Source organism: Scomber japonicus, chromosome 21 (genome assembly GCF_027409825.1).
Source record: "Scomber japonicus isolate fScoJap1 chromosome 21, fScoJap1.pri, whole genome shotgun sequence".
In the NCBI taxonomy this organism is placed as follows: domain Eukaryota; kingdom Metazoa; phylum Chordata; class Actinopteri; order Scombriformes; family Scombridae; genus Scomber; species Scomber japonicus.
Genome location: NC_070598.1, coordinates 20,837,155 through 20,860,138, shown reverse-complemented (window position 1 = coordinate 20,860,138; position 22,984 = coordinate 20,837,155). Strand labels below are relative to the sequence as shown.

General features: G+C 41.1%; 2 protein-coding genes across 5 annotated transcripts in view; both read left to right on the top strand.

Annotated features, from left to right (window-relative positions):
* The window catches only part of mpp7a (MAGUK p55 scaffold protein 7a), a 134,413-nt gene extending 129,792 nt beyond the window's left edge, over nucleotides 1–4,621 (top strand). For all 4 annotated transcript variants that reach the window (XM_053342657.1, XM_053342658.1, XM_053342659.1 and 1 more), the window contains exon 17: nucleotides 1,730–4,621. In XM_053342657.1, the coding sequence (XP_053198632.1) occupies nucleotides 1,730–1,909 (180 nt within the window). In that variant the 3' untranslated portion in view covers nucleotides 1,910–4,621. The remainder of the gene's footprint in view (nucleotides 1–1,729) is intronic.
* Nucleotides 4,622–21,050: 16,429 nt separating this feature from the next.
* odad2 (outer dynein arm docking complex subunit 2) overlaps nucleotides 21,051–22,984 on the top strand; it is a 45,658-nt gene continuing 43,724 nt past the window's right edge. The window contains exons 1-4 of the mRNA XM_053342356.1: nucleotides 21,051–21,274; nucleotides 21,634–21,791; nucleotides 22,305–22,506; nucleotides 22,725–22,831. Coding sequence (XP_053198331.1) covers nucleotides 21,051–21,274; nucleotides 21,634–21,791; nucleotides 22,305–22,506; nucleotides 22,725–22,831 — 691 coding nt within the window. The remainder of the gene's footprint in view (nucleotides 21,275–21,633; nucleotides 21,792–22,304; nucleotides 22,507–22,724; nucleotides 22,832–22,984) is intronic.

Sequence of the window (22,984 nt, the reverse complement as noted above, 5' to 3'; positions counted from 1 at the left end):
CTGGAAGATTTCTGTTTAAAACTCCAAGTAAACATCCAGTGATTTATGTAGCTCCCTCCCTGATATGACCCACATATTTTAATAGATTCTTACCACCTAAAGTGCACAAAAACAACTGATTTAGACAGCAAATCTAACCTTAAACCATAATATGTTGTGTGCTACCCCATGAGTAAACCAACTAGACGGATCAAATATAATGTAATTTAAACAAAAAGCCCCAAAGCACATTCAAGCCCAGTTTGCAGAGGTTTCTGCAAATCACCAAGTTGCAAGTTCTACATATCAGTAAGGTATCATGAGTGAGCAGGAAAATCTACACCCTTCCTACTAATGTAAATGTCATTACAAGTGATCCATAATGAAGTGAATTGATTAATCAACTAATTCAGCAATTTGTTGTCGTTAGAGTTCTTCATGCATGCCCAAGACAATGTTGCTAATGTATTAAAGGTTAATGCTCTTGTGTCTGAAACTGAAACTGAAAATAAAATCTAACCATTCAAAGTAATGTAGGTTAGTTATTGTAGCCTTGTTGATACATAAAATATCAGAAATGCTGAAGCCTTGAAATAATGTTTTTATTGTTTTATGTTGAACATTTGTCAGTATAATTCCTCATATTATATGAAAGATCACAAGTCTTCCTAACTGGTAAGTACTGAATAAAGACTGAGCTTTGAACTTTGTGTTTCAAGCTATAAAACACATCATCACCAAATCTAATGCCATTTTATTCATTTTTTAAAATCAGAATAACACGTTCATGTAGCCAATTTACAAAAATAGCATTATTTTAAACATTCATAACATTTCAAAGTAAATGATAAGGATGTTCCTTGGAGTTTTTCTTGTGACAAAATTAGAATTATTCATAATATCTGTACTGAGCCTTTTATATCTGAGTTTTTAATGCAAATGCAATGAGATTGAGTGCTGTCAGGAAAACAATACACATTTTAATCTTTGGGCTTGGTGAGCATGTTAAATCTTTCCTAGTCAAAAGCCAAAAGTCTAAGTTAATTTACGAGTCGTTGATGTGTAAAGTCTTATTTTAGTTTTGTCAGATACACGTGAAACTTTAAGTTCGCCTCTAGAGCCTTTGAGAAATGCTCACAGACCAAGAACTCGATCTGCACTATGTTCATTTTTGCCACTTCACTGTCAGCTCCTGTAGATTTAGTGGGCTTGTGCAGCAGCTTCACGCAGCCTGAGCTCTCAGCGGAACAGCGCTGTCCACAAACTGTCATTTCCACATCACACATATAAAATCCAGACTGGCAGAAATGAATGTCTTACATGTCTGTCTTTTGTAAATTATGGTTGCTTTGTCCTCTGCTTATTTTGAGGATATTTTATTTTCTTAGTGAATTGGATAACTGTTTGCATTCAGTGGAGGAAATGATGGAAATTCCTTGAGGTCAGGTTCTTGTATAGGGAGGTTTTAGTACGTGGTCTGTGCCCGAGTTCATGTGTGGCTACCATGTCTTTGGGAGGTTATAACAGGCTCCATACAGGCCACTGTATGTTTATTTGCGTGTTCAATGCCATGTAATTTGTGTTTACAGTATGTGAATGTATCTTTCGTCTTGTTTACTGTGGCCAGTGTTTCCTCTTTGCAGCCCTGAATGAACCGCTCTGCCTCTCTTATTTGTGCATGTCTCTCAGCTCGTCGTCTTTTTCACCTCCATCCTCTTTTTTTCCCTCTCTGTTTTCACTTCCATTTCAGGAGGAAGACTTTCAGGAGATGGTGAGAACCGCCCAGATGATGGAGACTCAATACAGTCATCTGTTTGAGAAGGTCATAGTCAACGATGACCTTTCGGCGGCTTTCACCGAGCTTCGGTTGGCACTAAAGAAGGTAGAGACGGAGACTCAGTGGGTTCCGATCAGCTGGACTCACTCCTGAGACCCACACAGACTGTAAAAAGGAGAAAAGGGAAGGGCTTTGAAGAAATATGCAGGTTTTTTATCTTTTTATGTCTGCTGTGGCTGGTGTCGGGGGGGATAACGGGAATAAAACAAGGCTGCCGGGTCGCCATACCTGAGCTGGACAAAGTTAAAAATGTGCTTTTGCCTGGAGTCAGGTTGAATTTAGATCTCAGCTGCGGTCTGGATGTGGATCTACAGGTCTGACCAGATCTGACACTACTCTGGTTGAGGCTAAGGGCATCTGTCCAGGATATGGCCCTTGGACATTGATCTGGGTCTTAGTCTGGGTCACAAGCTGGAGCTCTTTGGTCCAAACCAGAATGTGGAACGAGCTTGGACCATCATAGCAGCAGCAGCCCTGCCAGCACATCAACAACCCCGCCAACCAGAACTCTGTCTTTTAGTGTGTTTATAACATTAGACCATTAGAAACCAAAGGGATTTACATATTTTTTCTTGGTGGACAACTTACATGCACGTGTCTGTAAAAGAACACAAGCTCTGAGGAGAAAAGAGGAGGAAAGAAAACATATTTGCCTTCTGTCTTACAATATTTCTGTGCTTCTGAATCGCTTCCAAGACTGTTAACTCCAACATCCAAACAAAACATTGTCAGGTACACTCGAGAAAGGGCAATAAGTGTAATTTTATTTAAAAGAAATTAATATATTTTCTAATATCTTCCACTTGGTTTTTTTGCATACATTTTTATACATATCTTAACTTTCAGAGCAACCTGATCTCAGCTGTAGCCATCTCTCTGACAGAGTTTTCCACTAGATGTGTCTCTTTTCACAGTCAACTGTTTTGATTTCATCACCCTAGTCTAGTTTTCCCCCTACAAAGCACATAGAGAGCTATTTTATTTAGGTGTTATATATTCCATTTAGGAGCATTTTGAAAAAGCCACCCTTCATATGATGGTGCCCAGCATAACAGCTTTGCCATTTAAAGTCCCAGAACTAGACACTTTTGGCTGTCTTCAAGAAGAAAATGTTCACAATTGTGTTTTATTAGGGTGGAGTCTTTATTTTTATTCACATAAAAACAGCTTCAGCTAGGCTGCTAATATAGAGGGTCCATAGCACACTTCCAGGATTTAAAGTCAAGAGAAAATGCTAAGTAGCCGCTCCTGATTTTATGAGCATCGTGAGTTTATTGCTTGTGTGTCCAATTCCTGGTCTAACCTGCTCATTTTTTACTGTCTTTTTTTGTCTTCTATCATAGTGGTGTTTAATATAGGTAATTGATTTTTAAAACAGCTAGTTATTAATCATGAATCCATCATTATCATTAACATTATTGCAACAGTTGTGTATCACTGGTTTTCTGCTGCTAATGTAGTGAACCAGAATTAGAAAAGGACATTGATACCATCTTCATGGCTATATATTGAGCTAAACCAGGGAAGTGATTCACTTTGCTTAGCTTACAGTACAGAGAGAACTAGCCTGGTTCTGCCCAAAATTCAAAAATGTGTCTACTAGAACATGTGAACGTAGTGGTTTTACAAACATGTTTTTATATTTCTGTTTGTCTATGGATTCAATAAAAGATATAATGTTTTATTTGCTGAAATTAAGAATGTAGGTATGTGAACTTTGGAGTGAGTCAGGCTAGGTGTTTGTCTAAGCTAAGCTAATCATCTCCTGGCTATATTTTCATACTTAAAGGGGAACTGCACTGATTTTACTCTTCAGAGTCTGTTCATGTTGGGGAATATTACTGCATATGTTGAATAAGTCAGCAGTGGTTGGGTCCGAAGAGAGTTTGAAAATAAAAAAATCTGGGGGTGTGAAGTTAGAAAGAAGCCAGCTCCTCAGCTCTGCTTGAGGCTAGCAGCTCAAAGCTATGTTAGCCGCTACTAGCATAAAACACTCAAAACTTCTGACTTTTAGAAGTCAAGCTGCATTGTGGGCAATGCAGGCGTCAAATTTTGTCAAGGAAGGGGAATATGTAGGAAAAAAATGGATTTTAAATACATGAATGGAATTTGATGGAAGCAAAATCTGGCTAGCTGATTCCCCTGTTTTCCAGTCTTTGTGCGAATTCATGCTAACCGGCTGCTGTCAGTAGCTTTATATTATTAAGTGTACAGATGTTTTAGTGGTATCAATCTTCTCATCTAACTCTTGACAATATAGTAAATAAGCATATTTTGACAAAATGTGAAATTAGTCTCTTAACTCCGCTGCTTCTAGATTTCAACAATTGGCCACCTTATAAAATCATCAAGTGAATGAATGTAGTCATTCTCTCATATGTGTATGTCCAGCTCAGGTTCCATTGCCCAAAATCTTTTTCTTTTCATTTATCTTACCTTAACCACCTGCATATATGCTTATATTTGATTTCTGTCCATTTGAAAAAGGGTCGTACAAGGCTTTATGTCATTCAATGATAACACATTGGTTAAAGGGACATACTGTAATCTCACCCCTATACTTTGCCCTATATTTTTATTGAGTTTAGTACCACATTATGTTCCCATTTTATATGTTCCTTTACTTGTTTACCTTCATATCTTGCCTCTGCTATCTCTTTTATTGATGAAACTCAGATTTGTACAGTCGCCAGAGAATATTTTTAATTTCTTGCTGTAAATGAAAAGCTGTTTATTAGTCAAGTTGTATGAATTTACATATTCTTGATAACTGCTACATTTTATATTAAAGAAAGTACAACTAAACTTGTAAATGTGTAGAATTTAATTCAATTCCCGTCTGTTATTCATGTCTTCAGCTGGGCAAAGATTGAGAACAGTGATGTGAGAGGTGGAACGGTATGAGAAGAATATTCCAGTGTTTCTGGGATTTGTGCCCTTGAGTGCCATTCACGTCTAGTTTAGCTCAGTTTGATTTTTGAGAAAACCCTTCCAGAAACATCTTTCAGCTGCCCTACAGAGGTTCACTCTGCAGTGCACAGTTGGGTAAACAGAGCTGTCACCTTTCATCTTGTAAATGACAGCACGCGAGAGAGAAGTAAGTTCCAGTCACAGGCTGTTATTCTCACCTGTGGGCCATTCAGCTGTATTTGATTTACAGAATACCAAAATCATTTCCCCCCCTCAATTAATGAGTTTGAAGTTGTGCTGTTAAGGTAACTAGTAGCTCAACGGCTCCGTTTCTTTTTTCAACTTTTCAACCTTCCCAATAAAATTTAAGTGTCGGAAAAATCCCCAAAAAACTGTATTCTGCACACTTAACTATTATTTTTGGCACTGTGTAAATTTTCACACACTTTGCATTCATGTAACCTTGTTCAGGAACAATTTGTCATCACAGGCCCACCATAGGACTGTACTCAGTTTATACCTGGACATCCAGGTGGAGTCTGAGCTCTTAAAAACAGATTTTCTAGAATCCTTGGATCAAAACAAGATTGAAGGAACGGGCCTGCTGAAACCTCCAGAGCGGTGCAGCCCAATTAAACCCCAGTGTCCTGCTACAGCAACGGGCCAAATTACTAACTCAGATGTCTCTGGACCTTTGAAAACAGTGGTTGTGGGGACGGGTGGAGTCGGTGGGGGTGGTGAAAGGGGGCTCTTGAGAAGTCCGGCCTCCAGCCAGCAACCCACCAGAGGATTCAGCAGGCCTCCGCTTGATGAAGTTCCAAAAAATTCCCCCACCGGTCCAAATCAGGTCGTCTAACCTTCACATTTCCTCTTTTCCACAGTGCTCACTTTGATGGCTGTGTGGAGCAAGGGGAGGCGGGAAGGGGGGGGGGGGGGGGGTTTACAGCCAAGGCGGATAAGGACGCAGTGAGGAGGAGGTGGCAGGAGAGGTCAGGAGGAGGTAACACACTTACTTAGGCTGAGGGGAGGAACAGCTCACTCTTTCTTTGTCTGTCTGTCACGGTTTTGGCTTTGTCTTTCTTCTTAATTAGGATAACAGAGTGATGGGGGGGGGGGGCTCAGAGGCTGCTGGCTTTACGTACAGAAACATGGCGCTGTCCCACCATGCCCTCTGAGTTAAGGCAAACTGAGTGAGTGAGAGAGTGAGTAGGTGAGTGAGCAAGGTTTTTCCTTCCAAAAACCATCAAGCTCAATGATCCGTGTTTAACACAAGATGAACACCACCCTGTGTTGTCCTGGAGAGTTCTACTGTTGTGGGAATTCAGCAGCAGTGACAGACACAGACATAGGTTCTAAGTGAGTGTAAATTGAACCCATTTCCTCTCACATCATAATGCCCACAGCTGACCAACACCCAGAGCCTTATACCCAAGAGTCTCATGGGTAAAGGTGACCCTGTGTCAGACTTGACGGAGCCAGATGGCTGATGCCACCTTCTCCACGGCTCCAGAATCTTAGCTTTGACTTTTCCCTTTGAGCTCTTATTTCACTCTTCAGTTCCACCCATTATACCGAAGTCCATGTCTTTATTCACCTACTATCTCATGTGCTGTAGGTTTTTCCATGTGTTTATTTGACTGCGTCTGACTTAAAGTGTCAAGAGTGTCGAGCTATGTTTTGATAGCACTCCAATTGCTTCACGAGGGAGCGATGCTCCCTGGACTCCCAGGACGTTTCTGTAACAAACGACCGGAGCCCGACGAGGCGTCATCGGAGGCGGTGACGGACATACAGCTTTGCGTCTCCACTTTCTGACGTGTCATCAACGTGTGCCTCGAGGAGCCCGCGCTGTTGTCAGAGTGATAAGCATGCTAGCGTCGGGCCAGATCCTGTGCTTTATTTGCTTTCGACTGAGGAGGACAGAAACATGTGTTCGTAGATTCCCACAACACAGATAACGAAGAGCCAAGAGTCAGCCACATATGCCAAGCTACTTTAGATGAGTAATGATGTAACACTGAAAGGTACTGTGTGTGAATTTCGGTCTGTGTATATTATGAAGAGGCAGAACAGTAAATGGCATTGCCCTAAAGTAAGTAGTAGCAAAGTAAGAGACGCCTTAATAAATCTCCATATAGTTCTATAAAAGTCCGCCTGCAGCTCCTGACTGATTTAAGATAACAAATCTCCTTCTTCCTCTTTATTCATCTTTCTCTGTCATCCCTTGAAACGAAAGCTGCCGTGTGAGTAAAGGCCCAGCGATGGCTTCCCCAGCTCAGACATGGATACTGGCACTCACCAAATCAAAGAGCAGGTCTCCATATATTCCCCTTTCATTCTGATGACTCTAATAGTTCAACAGAACGCCTTCAGAATCTGAGGATTTATAGTAAGTACGGTTCAGCTTTTATCTTGAATCCCGGAGATTAATGTTGCCCCTGTTGCGTTGCTGTAAGGTCTCATGAATCGCTCTTTTTCTTGCCCTTTTGATGTATTTATTTTCATGTCCATAAATCCGTGCATTAACTGAACCCATTGTTTTTGGAGGTTAGAGCCAGAGCCAGACAAGCAGGGCGGAGGTAGGAGGAGAAGTGGGCCGAGCAGATGAACAGCGGGGATTAAGTTGTGGAAAAGTCAGAAAGCCTGTCCTGTCCCGGGCCCAGCGACATGTCATAGGGGTTCCTACAACGTCCCCCTTACGCATTTCGGAAACCATTAAAGGAAATGTCTCTGTCTCGCATTACAAAATACGCTGCAATCATTTTGATTTACTGCCTTTAAATTACAATGTCAGAGCCAATATCCTGGAAGGGAGCTCAATGTGATAAGCCTTGCCTTTGTAACATGACAAATTGTACATCATGAGAATCAGAAGAGGGTAGACAGGGTGAGAAGGAGGGGGACTCGGAGCTCCTGCTGAGATTTCTCATCTTTTTCCTGAATGAGCTTCTCTTTCGCTCAATTCATTTTCTCCGGCGTTCTGCTATCCTGCCTTTGCCCAGCCTTTCATGTGGTGATACAGCCCATCACCGTGGCTTTACCGTAGGAGCCAGCCAGCAATGCCGTTCTGTTTTCCTCATCCCCGAGTAAATGCCCTTGACCATAGGGAGACTCTACTGTAGACTAATGGGGCTTTGGGCCAGGAGCTTCCGCCCACCCTGTCTCCTCAGCCTAATTAGCCTCAACATTACCTCATGTCTGTAGGCAAAGGTCTTCAGGGCATGTTACCTTGAGCTGTATTTCTCAATTACAGAACTTAAAGAACTGGAGGGTGGGGAGTGAGAAGAGAACAGGGAATGCCCTTCATTCCTCCCTGGCCTGAGAACACCTTTTCACCCTGATGAGAATGTGTGGAAATCATAACAACACGCTCAGTCTAATAGCCGTAGCGCATTTGGTCATTAATGCAGGGTGGCGTGTGTATACACTGAGGCTGCATAGGTTAACTTGACTCTCTGTGTGTGTTTGAAAATAAGACCAAGGGGTAAAAGTTCACCTGGAGGGTCCACAGCGCTCAAAATTCCTCTGACATGTGGAGCTAAAGCAGGGTACAGGGGCCGAGGTTGTACAAAGGCATTGACTATGTTAGCGAAGTACGAAGCTGTCCACCTGTATTTTCTTAAACTTTCACTGCGGCCTTCCCCTGAGCCTTGTTGGCCTCTATCGAAGCAGTTTTAATTACACCGACTCTCAACTGTCATCTTTAAAGTTTAGAGTGCTCTGGAGGTCAGGACCTTCCTTGTGTGTGCTACGAATTAGCGCAAGCCTCCACATCAACAAGTCAGCTACATTGCATGATTTCCCCTCGTTAGTGTGTGTGAGTGCCAGAAAGAAGCAACATCACCTGCTTTCCAAATGTGTCTGTTTTGATTGCACTGTAGCATTTTTAAAATATTCTGTATTACCCTGATACTGTGGATTTCCAGCTGTGCTGTCATATGAACAGTTTTGTGTAGCTTTGTAAAATCCAACACATGCAAATGTAAGTAGCAAAACAGTGTTTCTCCATCGTCCAACTATACACCACTCAAATGGAATGTAGCGGCGCGTCCAGCTGGGGTATGAGAGCCCAGCAGCAGTAGCCATGCTGACCCTGTGTAATGACGGTAAGTGGATTACAAGGAGGCCCTGGCCACTGGTCATTAATATTGAGTCTGCTAAAGTTACCTCCATGTGGCAGCAGCTACACCAAAGGGACTGAGCCCAGGACCTCCAAGATACCTGAGAAGCTCATTTCTCCGTTGAGGGCCTCAGATGAGCTGACAGCCTTCTGCAACTGGAAGCTTTGAAAAGGACCTCATAAAGACCAAGGGACATCAGAGAGGTCGGTCGGTGTTTTGTTTTGTTTTTTTCTTCAATGATCGATCCAATGTTTGAGGTCATCTTGGCATCTTGTGATGCAGATTGGCTTGCAGGGATGAAATAAAGCTGTGTGAATCTATCATGTCAATAATAACTTTGGTGAACTTTAACACACAAATTCATGCACTTGAATCTTATTAGTTGTGTGGCACCATTGTTTTGTTTTTTTAAGTAGGTTTTATAATTTTGAGACAGGAGTCATTGTTTTCAGACAGTTTATTCAAATACGTTTGAATACCTTTTAAATAAACTCTGAGAACTTATTTTCAAGTCAGCCACTGAGCTAACAAACATGCTAATGGATAGTGAGTAAGCTAGCTATATTGGAGAGCTTTTGTGACCATGATTGTGACTGGCTAGCTCTAGCATGTCTTCATGTGGCTTCAAAATGATGGAAAAAAACATGATTTCTTATTACACTACCTGGATGAGTCCTGTGTGTCTCTGTTAAGTAACATTTAGGATATTTCAAAGACAACTTCAAGAACCAGGCCTTCACTGTGTCACCAGAAAGTGACACAGTGAAGGCTTTCACCCAGAATAATTCACAGAACAACCCTAAAACCAAAGCTAGTATAGCTGGATACCACATTTTGATGAAATAACTAATCTATACTGAATTAATACCTGATTTTACAAGGACACCATTCATTTATTGAAGGATGTAACACATAATATGAACTGTCAACAATGTCAGGTCGACACATGTACAGTGTAACAACGAATAAGCCAATTGTGGTGTAGATGTTCTGACACTTTCAGTATTTTACAGTAAGATATAGCTACATTTACTTAATCCTACTCTAATGTCAGCACAATCATTGCCATAAATCTAGTGTTTTGTGATTTATTCTGTATCTAATATCTGGTACGATAGCAGATGTCTGTGGTATCCTTTGTGTAGGTGTGCAGCCTTTATGGCTTTTACACAATAGCCTTGATTGCCAAATATAACATGAAACACATATGGTCTTGAGGATTTGGATAACATATGTGAGCTAACAAGAGGAAAATGTCGGATTCCCCATGGAAATATTAAGACATAAGTTTGATTTCTTATACTGTAATTCCACAAGGCTACATATCATCACATTATGAATCTATATATTTAAGAAAACAGTGGTATACTCAACGAGCCGTGTTCTTGACTGTAACAAGCACTACCATGAAACCCTGGAGGTTGATAGAATGTATATCTTTTCACTGATGTGGGTTCTTACTGCACGCAAAGGCCTTGTAACAGACATGTAGACATCACGTTGCTATCGCCATGTTCTGGGAAACATGGTGACATGTTAGGAGCTCTTGGCATTTCTGTATCAACACCGTGTGAGGCTAGACCCTGATCATGACAACCACAGATGTATTCGTCCTCTTGTTCCCAGAGCCTAAAAACCAAGGCCTGGTCCCTGAACCTACAAACTCAACACACCATGTTTTGACATGTTGTCATCCTCTTTTTTTGGATGGCTAGGTATGAGGAAGAGTATGAGGTGGCTGCATACACCCACACTGTGCACTTGTGTTTCTAATCAAGTACTTGTCCAGCCTTGATGGCCTGCCTGACCACCTGGGAAGTATGATGGGAACTCACGTGATACAAGAGATGGAAAAAAACAAACAAAATCAAGACTGAAACGAGACCAAATGAGAGCAGAGAGAGACTCTCGTCTTGGCAAAGGAAGAATAACAAGAAGCAGTGCGATTTTGTAATGGGTCATGTCCCTTTACGAGGTGATGTAATTTCCAATAAAGAACCATAGGTCCAATGAGGATGCCAGTATATTATGTGTTGAGCAGACAGAAGACTGGGCTACCAGGTCCTGTCCAGACTAGACCTGGTGGATGGAGGACAGATCTGTGAAAAGGTCTGTTCCACAACACGTTAAACTGTCAAAGCAGTCGTGACTCACATGAAAGAAACCATGTGGCAGGGACCAAAGACAAACAAACCATAAAGCGGGCTCTCCTTTGCAGACTAATAACAGTTAGCTTTACATACAAGTGTGATGACTTTCGGAACTCCAGGGCGTCTTTGAGGAAACACAGCATGAGGTCAAAAAGAAGTGGCAGCCAAAAGGGGCATCTGACAAGCAAGGCGTCGGGTAAAGAAAGAGATGCTTAGGGCCTTGTTAGTCAAAAACCGAAGGCGGCAGAGCTGAGGGGAGTTCTTCCCAACAGTCAGCTGGAGCCTGTGTGTCATGTGTTAGCAGGTGTTGATGGCGGGGAGTGGTGCTGCCGCGGCTTGGGGAGCAGTTAAGGTTTTGGCTGCAGACAACGGGCCCTAATGAGTGATGCTCCACAGGGGCTAGTGGAGCCAGCCAGGAGTTGAGAGAATGGAGCGCTCCTTTAACTGAAGCCATCTGAAAGGAGGAAGTGCCCACGGTCCACAGTCTGGCAGCCTGGCACTGTGATCGCTCCGCATCCCTCCAGAGACGCTCCGACCGCGAGGCCGAACCCAACCAAACCCAACCCCCGGCCTGTGCAGCGGATCTCACACGCAGGCCGCAGACAGACTGATTAGTCCTCTGAGCTTTGTGATTAGGCTACATTGTTAGCGTTGGAACAGCACAGACTTTGACTGCCTTTCCATGGCTTGTTGAAAACTTGTTGAGAAACATATTGTATTTCCAAAAATTTTAAACTTCAAAGTGACCAGTGGATACTCCCAGAGTGCAGCTCTCCTTTTCTTTGAACACTGGGTAGGCTACCGTTTGGGAACAATAAGCTTTTTTTCTTTTTTTTTTGTCACTTGTGATAATGATATTAGTTGATGCTCCAGCTATATCAATGAACACTCCTTCCTTCTTTTGCAATAACTCCCCCAGCGCGTTGCTTAAGACCTGAAAGGAAATATGTCAGCCAAGATGTTGAGTTACACAAGGCTTTTAATGGTCCTGAAAATATGGTGTCAATGCAAGTAATTCTCAGATTGCTTGTAGACTATGTGACTTTTAATTTACATTTTTATTGTTATTACTTATACTTTATCTGCTAAGACTACCAGCAATAACTTAAATGTAAATTAACTAAATACTGTTATCTTGAACTTGAAATCAGCAGCTCCTTGGCAAGACCTCAAACCAAACAAATGCTGCAGTCGACTTCATCAGCCTACATTTGACTTTGATTAATTACACTAGAGCACCTTAGATATTTAGAGTTTAATGTGTTTTGCTGTTTGCCAGAATGTTTTTTTTTGAGTTAATCCTAATAAAATACTCTTTCTGTGCAGTAATATGGCCAACTCTGAAGAAACAAAGCAAACACAATATTTTATGTGTATGACCAATTCTTAAGTTATGTCTCCATGAATGACTCTTAGGTCAACCTGTTATAGATAGCCATCAGTCATGTATAATGACACTGCAGGCCACCCTGGCAGCCAGCTCATACTGATCTCCCTGCATACTTGTACTCCTGCTGAGGCTGCCTGTTAGTGCTTAGTATGGGGCTGGCTGAGAAAACCCTAAAAGAAACTCCAAAGAAAAAGAGATGGTCAGGCACATTATAGACTTCAGCTGGTGCAACTCAGCTCAACTTTTTATAGGTTTCACAGCATGACTCAAGACTAAACATTTGCACTTGACAAAAATTGTAGTTTTCTACCACCTTGTGAAATAGACATACTCTACATAAACATACACACATTAACACTGAGCAGAATGGTTAAATTAGTAGATGTTCTTTTTAAGCTTCTTTCTTTTGTTCCCTTTGGTATTTTCTTCAACTGACTCAACAACCATACTATAAATGAGCTGTTCCCAACGCTAGGATCAGGATCCCCACAAAGAGATAGAAGAAAGGGGGAAAAAAGTTTAAAAGTCTACTATAGCATATGATATAACAGCAATAGCTTGACATTTTGGAATATAATGTTCATTTGCTTTATTACTGAGCTCTTGGAAAGAATGCCTTTCTCATTAATTGCTGTGTTACTTTACTTATTCAGGCTTCTAAAATGGATATACCTGAACCTAATTTGAGCATCCCTCTTCAGTCAAACTGCTTACAATTCAAATGGCATACAAATGACAAAGACTTGTAAGTAGATACCACTTTGAATCAAGGTATCCCAAGTTAAAACTCTGGAAACTGCTGCCACCATCGCTATCATTGCACTCCTACTGCTGCTAAAGCTAAAATCAAGAAGTGAAATTGTATACTAATTTTAATTAGATTGTTTAAATGAAAAACAAAAGGAAAACCAAGACTTTACAGCGAAATGACAAATGCTCTGTTCTCAAAATAAATGATGTGATGAACAACAGAGCTGTCTCTAGGCAAAATCCTTTCTAAATTCTATTTGTCTGTTCACAGAGAAAGCTCTTTTTCTTGCGTGCCTTTCACAAGGGTGTCTCATTATTTCCAAAGAGCAATGTTCCTCTCTCGTTCTCTCCCTGATTGGTCTGGCGGCACCGACGCTGGAGCCGCACCAACATAAAGGCCTCAAGCAGCACCTCCTCTAATGATGGGAGGACAGGGGCGTCCTGACCAGCCTCCTCTCTCATTCACCTCTCACTACACTTAACAAGTCGAGCTCTCCGTCTGTTCTCACTCTCTCTTCCCTTCCCCACCTTTTCCATTACCATCCTCCACTCAACATCTATCTTCATCTCCGTCGACTCTTTTTTCATCCACGTGTTCTTCTTCACCCCGTTTCCAAAAAACAGACCAACCGCTCACTCTTCTCCCTTCTCTCTTTTCTATTTATTACCTCTTGACTTGCCCACTCTCTCCTCTCCTGTTCTCAGCTGCTACCTCAGCTCTCTCTTCATCCTCAGACAGGGGAGCAAAGGAACAAAGGGCCCCTGATGTCTTCCTGGAGACGTTATAAAGCAAAAGTCAAACCGTATTAGAGCTCCCCGAGCGTTAGCGAGTGAGGCAGTGCCAAACGTGGACGGCCTCTCAGACCGCACTTTCAAAATAATAATTACACTGTAAGAGATGAAGCGAGAGAGACAGAGGAGCAAGGAAGTGAACGGAGGAGGAAAGAAATCGAGAAATGCTGCATTTTTTATGTAAGCGTGCTGAATGTCTTGAAAGAGTAAAACCAGCTGCTATCTTCAGGGCGAGGTGAAGGGGGAGGCAACGGGATCAGTCTAGCAGAACGGATCTTGCCAGCTCAAGGGTATTTAGAGGCCTTTATCTGCTAATCAGGTCAAGGTGGGGCCAACATATCTTCATATGAACCAAACAAAAGACAGATTTAATAGTTGCCTTTTTAAAGTAATTTCAGGGGGTGCATTTTTGCCTTTCATTTGGTCGAGGATAGTGGAGGGGTGACAAGAAATATCCCATGTCCCATAACCCATGTTGGCCACCAAGGCTGTGATACCAACCAAGCACAGTTGGCAACTGCCTCAAGGTCCCTGACTGTGAGACTCTGCAACAATGAGAGCGATGTCTCACTGCTGTGTCTTGCCCCTGTGACGAAATCTTTCAAGAAGCTTTTATTGTAAATCCCACTGCAAATATTCAAAAATGAAGTTGTTCAATCAAATTGCTTCAAACTAACTGACACACAGAAAATCTGGAGCTAGGTGGCATTATTCCAGCAATGGAAGCAGTGGTTGGTTTTTCAGTCTTTGTGTGCTCTGTGCTTGATGAGAACTTGGAAGGGCTTTTGTGGAGAAAAATATTTAGGTCTAGTTTGATCAATTTTAAGCAGCGTTCACTCCACTTACTGACAGGGCACCAACAAGAACCACTGAATTCTAGGTTTCTTTAACAAATGTTGCATGTTTGGACTCGTCCAAAATACGATTGAACAAATTGGTTCAGAAACAATTTTAAACGCCAAAACACACAAACGTCCATCAAAGAAAAGTAATTTTAGCTGAACTACAACGCAACTGAAAGCTCCCACAACCTTTGTAGTATAGCCTGTACATGTAATCAGTGATCTTAGGTGTTTCTCATCTATAGTTTATTATTAGTTTAGTAGGATCTTCATTAACTGACACCATGACATCTGCTAGTTTTCCTGGGGGTGCGACACTGAAAATAGTACACATATATATATATATATATATAGTATAAGGAGGGTAACCTTTTCTACAGGAGCCCACCAACAAATTCTCACCTCAACAGGTTCTTCCAGCATTTACCAGTGTGGCCAACGTTTGGGAAATGAAGAATTAATAACTAGCAATAGACATCATAGTAGGTCACACTGTTGTCAGGGGTACGTGTTAGGGGTTAGGGTTAAGTCTGTGCCGATATCATGGCTTCATATTTTGTTTTTCTATTTTAAAATCAAATGACAACCTGCGGATTTAAAGCAAACACGATATGCACATCAGCACAGTTGCAGAGCCTGGGAATATTCAAGTTTATGATGATACGATTTTCTCAAAGATATGTTTTGTGGTCACATGCACTCATTCACTCATTCTGGAAATACATAGAAGCTCTTGTAGCGTTTCTCGATGATTTCGTAGCGGGAGCCAAGTGTCGCCGTGCAGAACTGCAACCAAAATAAACGAAATGTGTTTTAAGTCGTGCTGATGTAGACGTTGTCATTGGTTTACCCCTTAAAGCCCTATGGCCATAAATTTTGTGTTACTTCTATATTTGACAAGCCTCCATCCACTCCAAAGAAAGCACTGGCACTAAGTGATTGCCACTTGAAATACATACTGTACACAGTATTTGAAAACCACAATTGTAGGTTTATGTCCATAAGAAGCTCAAGTGATGATATTGTTTCAAAAAAAAGAAAGAAAGAAAGAAAGAAAGAAATCAGCAGTATCGGGTTTTGTTTGCTGGGACTCATTTAGAAAAAGTTGTTTTAATTAATTTTCGTTATACATCCAACTTTTAATAACATGAATTTGACATACTTGATCAGCAGCCATATCCATTGCAATGATCAGTTAATGTGGACATGATCTTCAGGCTGTGAATGATTTATCATGTTCAGTTTTCTTTGGCACTCCTGTCTTTGCTTCTGTTGTTTCTTTTTTTTTTTTTTCTTTACAGAGTGAAGATGACGTATTTTCCACGGGTTTCTTGTACTTGTGCCTTTGCAAACAGTCAATGAAACAGGCAATTACTTATAATAACTGAATGATCTCACAGTTTTCTGTCAGATAAAAAAAAAAGATAACCTCATAAGCAGTGACCCAGAGGAAAGGTACTCTTCAAAGTACTGCGTGCCTCCCATAAATTGTTCTTCGGGAAGAAAGTTATACGACAGGTCATCATGCTTCTTGTCCATTACCAGTCACCCGTGCTAAATCCCGTTTAAAAGCACTTGTCCCTTCTTCTCCGTGCCTAAAAACACACAGACTGGATTCTGGAGCTTTTTTACAACCAGGGGATGTGGTCACAGCCTCTTGTTTAAGTCCCTTTTTACTGTTTTCTATTTTGGTTATTCGAATGGATTAGTGTGACACATCACGCAGGTACTCATTACAATGACCAGTGTCACAACTTTCCTTTCCTGCTTTTAACCGCCCAGCCGTGAGCTGAGCTGAACTGAATTTGACACGAAGCCTGTAAAAACATGAGAGGAGATACGCTCTCCGGCTCCTTTTTAAAAACCAGCAACAGGAACAGTAGTCGACTTACCTCCTCCTCATCACTCTTGTGACTCACGCACGCAGCCCTTTTGTGTATGTTTAATCTGCTAATGGAGTGTTGTGGAGGTTGGACACATTGCGAACGGATGTAATCATGATGTCCGTGTGTAGAGAGGCCGGGCTGTGTGTCATCGGTGTGTTTCCATGCGGTTCAATCAGCGGTTGAACTCAAGCCTTGGAGACACGGCATGGAGAGCAGTTGTGTTTATTATGCAGTATTAAGTTTTAGTTAAAGAACATCTAAGACCGAGCAGGTGCTTCTGAGCAGAGCGCGTTTGTTTTACTTTGTAAAAGACCCCGGCAAGGGAGAGTGTTTCATTTAATCCCTTTTAACGAACAGCAATTAGGCTCACTAATGAGACCCTGGGTTAGATGTATTAAGACCTTCGTTCGTCCTGCTTTTTCTTCCCTTTTTTACATCTTCCATTGTGTCTTTTTTTTCTCCTCCTTGCTGCTTCACAGACAAGGCAAACTCAGACATACACACACACACACACACACACAGATGCATGCACTTTACGTCAGCTCTGTCTGAGTTCCCTCACCGCTGCGTCTAAGCTCCACTGCCTTCAGCTCCCTCAGCTCCAGCACCCCGTTGCAGATTCTCAGTGCTTCTTAATTTAGACAGCTCTCCCCTTGTTCCAAATCAAATACCTGGAGGGGGAGGCAAACCCATAAATCTGCTCCTCTAACAACAACAACATCCAGAATGATCTCTCTTGATACTAGAGATGAGCTACTACTTCTCCTCCCCCCGGGGGATCCCTGGTGATTGATTTACATGCAGGCTCAGTCCAACTTACCCTAACGGTTTAGGAGACAAAGTAGTTCCACCTGCTGTGCCGCCATGCACGCCAGGCTGAAAGGGATAGGTTTCAGAGCCATTGGCACTCCTGGCAGACAGTGTGCCAAGCAAGGCAAGTGCCAGAGGAAATCAGCGGTTTCATCATCCACGAGATACTTCTTCTCCCAGTCAGAGATTGAACATAATAGGGGTCATCTGCCAAAACAATATGGTCAAGAATTAGTTTTTTTTTTGTAAAAGGAAGGGGTTTAATCACACAGGCATGTCTGCACCCCATTTATGAATCACGTGACTTGGAGAAGGCTTGAACTCATACAAGCTGTCTACCATACTGTGGGGCCTTGACCGGGTGAAGATTTCTTCTGGTTAGACATCCACTTTGTCTCTTATCTCATCACTTTTGAGTGTGGTTTTTCAATGCGTGCAAAAACAGAGTCAAAATATTGGAAGCGTTTTTCAAAAAGGATTTTCTTGAGCGTTGCTATTATCGTTCTTGCAAATCAGGCTTATTCTATGCCACCATGTTAGGCCGACTGTCCACAACCGCCATAAATTGATAGCTGTGGAAAAAGCACACAGAGAAAATAGACTGCTATAAATATATAGAAATGTAGAAAGTCCATATTAATGGCTTTTCTTTTAGTTGCCATACCTGTTCCTGTATTGATTGGTGTTATGATGTATTAATTTTGAACTGAGTGAACTTATTTGCTGTTTATAAACATATATATTATATTCACCCAAATAGACTGTGTTCACTACCCAATGTTTGCCTCCAGGACATTGCCAAACCAGCGGTAAGAGAGGAAATAGCCTCTTAAATATGTGGTCATGTGGACACTGTAAAAGGAAAGCATACAGTTAATTTATTGCTATGACAACATTTGTCTTGACGTTTTAGATTCTCCGACCTCTGTAAATCACGACACCGCATCCCAAAGTTAGACCTGACACAGGTAATTGCAATTGCTGGTTTTTAAATTAAAGAGGTTATATGTTGTCTTTTGAGATCCTACGAAAATCCAACTTAGATCAAATGTTGTCTATTTTAATATGTGTGTGGTTTAGAACCAGTGTGCAAGCCTTAGTCTTTTTTATCCACGTGATAAATGGATAAATAAAACATTCAAGTCTTTGAATCGATCAATCAATATGCTATTAATATACTAAAATTTAACTGTAAATGAATGGCAGAACAGCTGTGTATGTTGGAGTACCTCTCTAAATGTGAGGTATAATAGTGTTATGGGGGGGGGGGTTGTCTTTAAATTGGTAGCAGACAGGAAATATTGGGGTGTTTGACCCCCATTGGCCCCCAGAACAAAGGCTGGGATGCCAACCAAGTAAAATGGGCAACTGCCACAAGGCCCCTGGTTGTAAGACTCTATAACAACAAGGAAAATTTCAGTGATGTCTTATCTTGCCCCTGTGATGAAATCTTTCGAGAGCTTTTATTGTAATCAGACTGCAAATATTCCAAAATGAAGTTGTTTCAGATTGCTTCAAAGTAACCGACACACAGAAAATCTGGAGCTAGGCGGCATTATTCCAGCAATGGAAGCAGCAGTTGGCTTTTTGGGCTTTGTGTGCCCCTCATTTAATGAGAACTTGGAAGGGCTCTTGTAAAATAAAACATTTAGGTCTAGTTTGAAGTATGATAGTGTTATTCTCCATTTCACAGTTTGGGTTTTGGTGTTTTTTGACCTAACTCGCGCTCCGTTGTGTTTGATTGTATCATAGCAACCAAAGGGGGGGCGGGTATGGCTGGTAGAGGGAGCGTGTTGTTTCCATGGATACGTTGGTGACTGAAGTGAAGGTAGAAGTTTGGAAATAGAGAAGCAACTTGAAATACACGGTAAGTTTGCACTTGAATACATACGCAAACGTAACATATGATGGCTGAAACATGTAATATGTTTTTTATTAACGGAAAAAAGCGTAGCATGGCAGTAGGCTGGCTAAATAAGCTATAAAAACAGCTTAACTGACGGGTGAGCGATGTGAACAGTCAGTTATTAGTACAGCTATTAAATGAGTTCGTCAATGTTGTGACTAATTAAACGTAGAAACATTTTAACGTGAAGAAAACTTGACAAACAGCAATGTCCATGTATTTATATAAATGTCTAAATGATACAATGTAACGCTAAACCCCTAACATTATTATGTACCATAAACACAACATGTCCTTATAAGGCTTTAAATCCTATTCACGTGTTGAATGCAGGGAAAAAACAGAGGCATTTATGTATACTAAACTACTATCTGTCGTCTAAGTAAATAAATAAACTTAGATAAAAATAAATGTGGGCTCATTCATTTTGTATGAATTTGCTGGAGTAACAGTCAGGTGAAGAGAGCTGATGATTCACTATCGTCTTTTCCTAACCTCAGCAACATTTAGAGCAGTGGTACAGTAGGCAAATAGTGGCTTGTGGTTCAAATCTAGCCAAGCAGCAAAAATATTTGGCCCCATGATAAAAATGTTGACTTTCATAAATTATATCAAAACTTTCACATTATTTTTTCTCAAATCTACTGTAGATAAAAAATAAACACAAGATTCCTGTAAATCCCAATTTTTGTAATATAACCTTGTTGCATTACTTGTTACATACTGGAATCCCAGGAGGAGAGGCATGAAAACAATGGATACAGCTTACTATTTGATCAGTGAATGGTGCTGAAAATGAAGACTAATAAACCAACCAGAGAATAAAGTTTAATGTGTGAATTCCACAATTTTGGCCTGTGCGACTTTAACAGATTTGCTCTTCACTGATTGGCAGTTGAACAGAAATGGTGGCTTGATGCCATTTTCCCCTTCAAACACAGTCATTAACACTGTTATAAATCTATTATATTCTGAAATGATTTAAAATACATAAACAAAGTATATGTTCCAGTTAACGACCCCGCAATGAAAAAACTGGCTCATGGTTAAACTTAATTGCTGACCCCTGTTTTAGAGAGTAATGAGAGAGTGTATATAGGTTACACACTTTGGATGAGTTAAGTATAAAATCTAGACACATTCATCATAATTTGGACTAAAAATATATCAGGGCTTCAACAAGCCATTACTTTAATTATCAGTTAATCTGCACATTATTTCCTCAATTCATCATTCGAGCTATACAGCATCTGAAAATAGTGAAAAATGCCCATCATAATTCACAAAAACACCCAAGGTGATGCCAAAAATTGCCATTTTGCCTGACCAGTACTCCAAAACCCAATGTTTTCAGTCTATTATCACATAAGATGAAGAAAAGCAGTAAATCATTATAATTTAAACACCAGGTATTTGCCTCCAGGTCATTTTTGGCATTAAAGCTTTAGCACATTATCAAAATCGTCACTGATTAATTTTCTATTGTTTCAGCTCTTAAATATTTCAAACAAATGTCAGAAATCCTACCTAATCTTGTCTTAACATCTCTACATGACCAAAGTTGATTAATGGTGAAGGAGCGTAAAGAGAAGCATCATGCTTAGTCCTTATAAGGCACACAGTGTTTAAGATAATGTCGTTTTTAATGTTACCTTTCAGAATATCCAAGCTGATACGATGGGGTTATCACTGACCAGGGCAGCCCAGTGGACCACGGCCAGCTCTGGTACTGGCACACTGGAGTTCACGCCAATGAATGAGTCCTTGTTGAATGGAATCCTGCATTTTGTGGAGCAGTTCGACTCCCAACACTCACAGGAGGGGAAGCATGTGTTCGAGGAGCCGCTACAGTGGAGTACCCATTTAGTGGCATCTGATTTCAAAACAGACTATGACTTCAGGTTGGTCTAATCATGAGGCAGGCAGCTGGCTGGCTAGTGCTTTCAGAATTACGTGTCTGTGCAGGATATGCTGTCACCATGGTGTCCAAATGTATTTTACCTTGGTTATACTCAAAGCAGTAGACTATAATTAATTTGTTTTTCAGCCTCAGTAAGACTTAGAACATTCCTTTTTATTTCATCAGAAGATCTGGTCTACTTTCAGTGTGTGTTAAGCTTTATATCTCGGAGCTGGGAGGCAGAGAAGTACAAAAACAAAAGAACAGACTTTAAGTTTTTAATCTAATACATGAAACAAATGGAAATATAGATAAAGAATTGATAGTGTTAATGCTTTTCTTGGTTTCTTTTCTCCTCAGCGACTCAGATGTACACTCTCAGGAGAAAGACAGTGAAGGGCATCCGTTGTTGCAGCTCTCCCCTCCTACTGTTTATGTGCGCAGCTTCAGCCAGCTTTCTAAACTAGTTCATCTGGCAAGCGATAAGAAGCTGGAGGAGGTTCGGGCATGTCTTGAAGGTAAGCGCGATGACCACAGGATGAGATTTGAATCCCATTTGCATCCTAAGTAGTCCAGCCACCAGCATTCCTCCATAACCCACAGACTTAATTTGTTTGTCCTCCTTGTTATTCTCTACAACCATTCAATTATGCTGCCATTCGTAATTCTTTACAGAAATGTATTTACTTTAGGGCCACTGCCAAAAATAGATAAGGTAATATTGTCTGACAGAGGAATACATGATGAATATGGTAAAACCCATTTTCATTTCCAATGGATTTTTTTTGTTAGCTTAGTTTGTAAAAAGAAATGCATGTGGAAAAAAATACTGCACATAGAGGCCTGCTCTACTGTTTAAAATTATCCACTTAAACTTGACCCAGTCTGTCTCTGGGAGCTAGACTTGTGCACTTACGATGCAGGAACCCACGAGAGACATTTTGAATCTCATCTCACATTTTCAGAAACACTGTGAAAAGCATCCTAAATCCTAATAATTGTTAAGCATAACTTATATTTTACTGTCTCAGAAAATAGAGAACCTGTGGTTAAGATTCTTGGTACGACCTTTGCCGCCATCCTGGAGGAAGAAGACCCGTATTCTGGTTTGCGGCATCTGATAGATAAAGAGGAAGACCCAGGCGAGGACTTGGAGGTCAAGGTGAAGCTGTGTCACCTGATCCACGATATGGACAAGCAGCTCCTCAGCGAGCTTCTCAAAGAGATATCCGAGTGGGTGCTTCTCTTCTATCTCCTTCTCTTGAACATTGAATCAAATGATCTATCCGTCTTCCTCAGCTATCCTTTTTTTTTCTCGGATTTAACCAGATTTGCCGCAACATGTGCTTGTTTCTGATTGGAATAGGCAGCGAGTTTAGGAAAAGGAACTCCGAATGAATGAGATGAATTGGATGTTTGTTTTGTTTTGTTTTTCTCCGTTTTCATTACAGACAAGTCGGGCTCGACCCCACCGCAGTGAAGAATGAAGTGGAGCTGCTGAAACGGTTCTGCAGCGAGGGGGAGAAGAGGGTGTTGAAGTCGGTTCGATACACATCAGGTTTGAATTATCTCCACATTGCGCTGGGTCGCAAAGAAAAGCAATTGCTATTAACACTAATGCTGGATATTCCAAAGCATAAAAAAGACTGTGTTCTGCTGCCACATAAGACATGGAAGTCATTATATCTGTCAGATTCCAGTTTACCAAGTC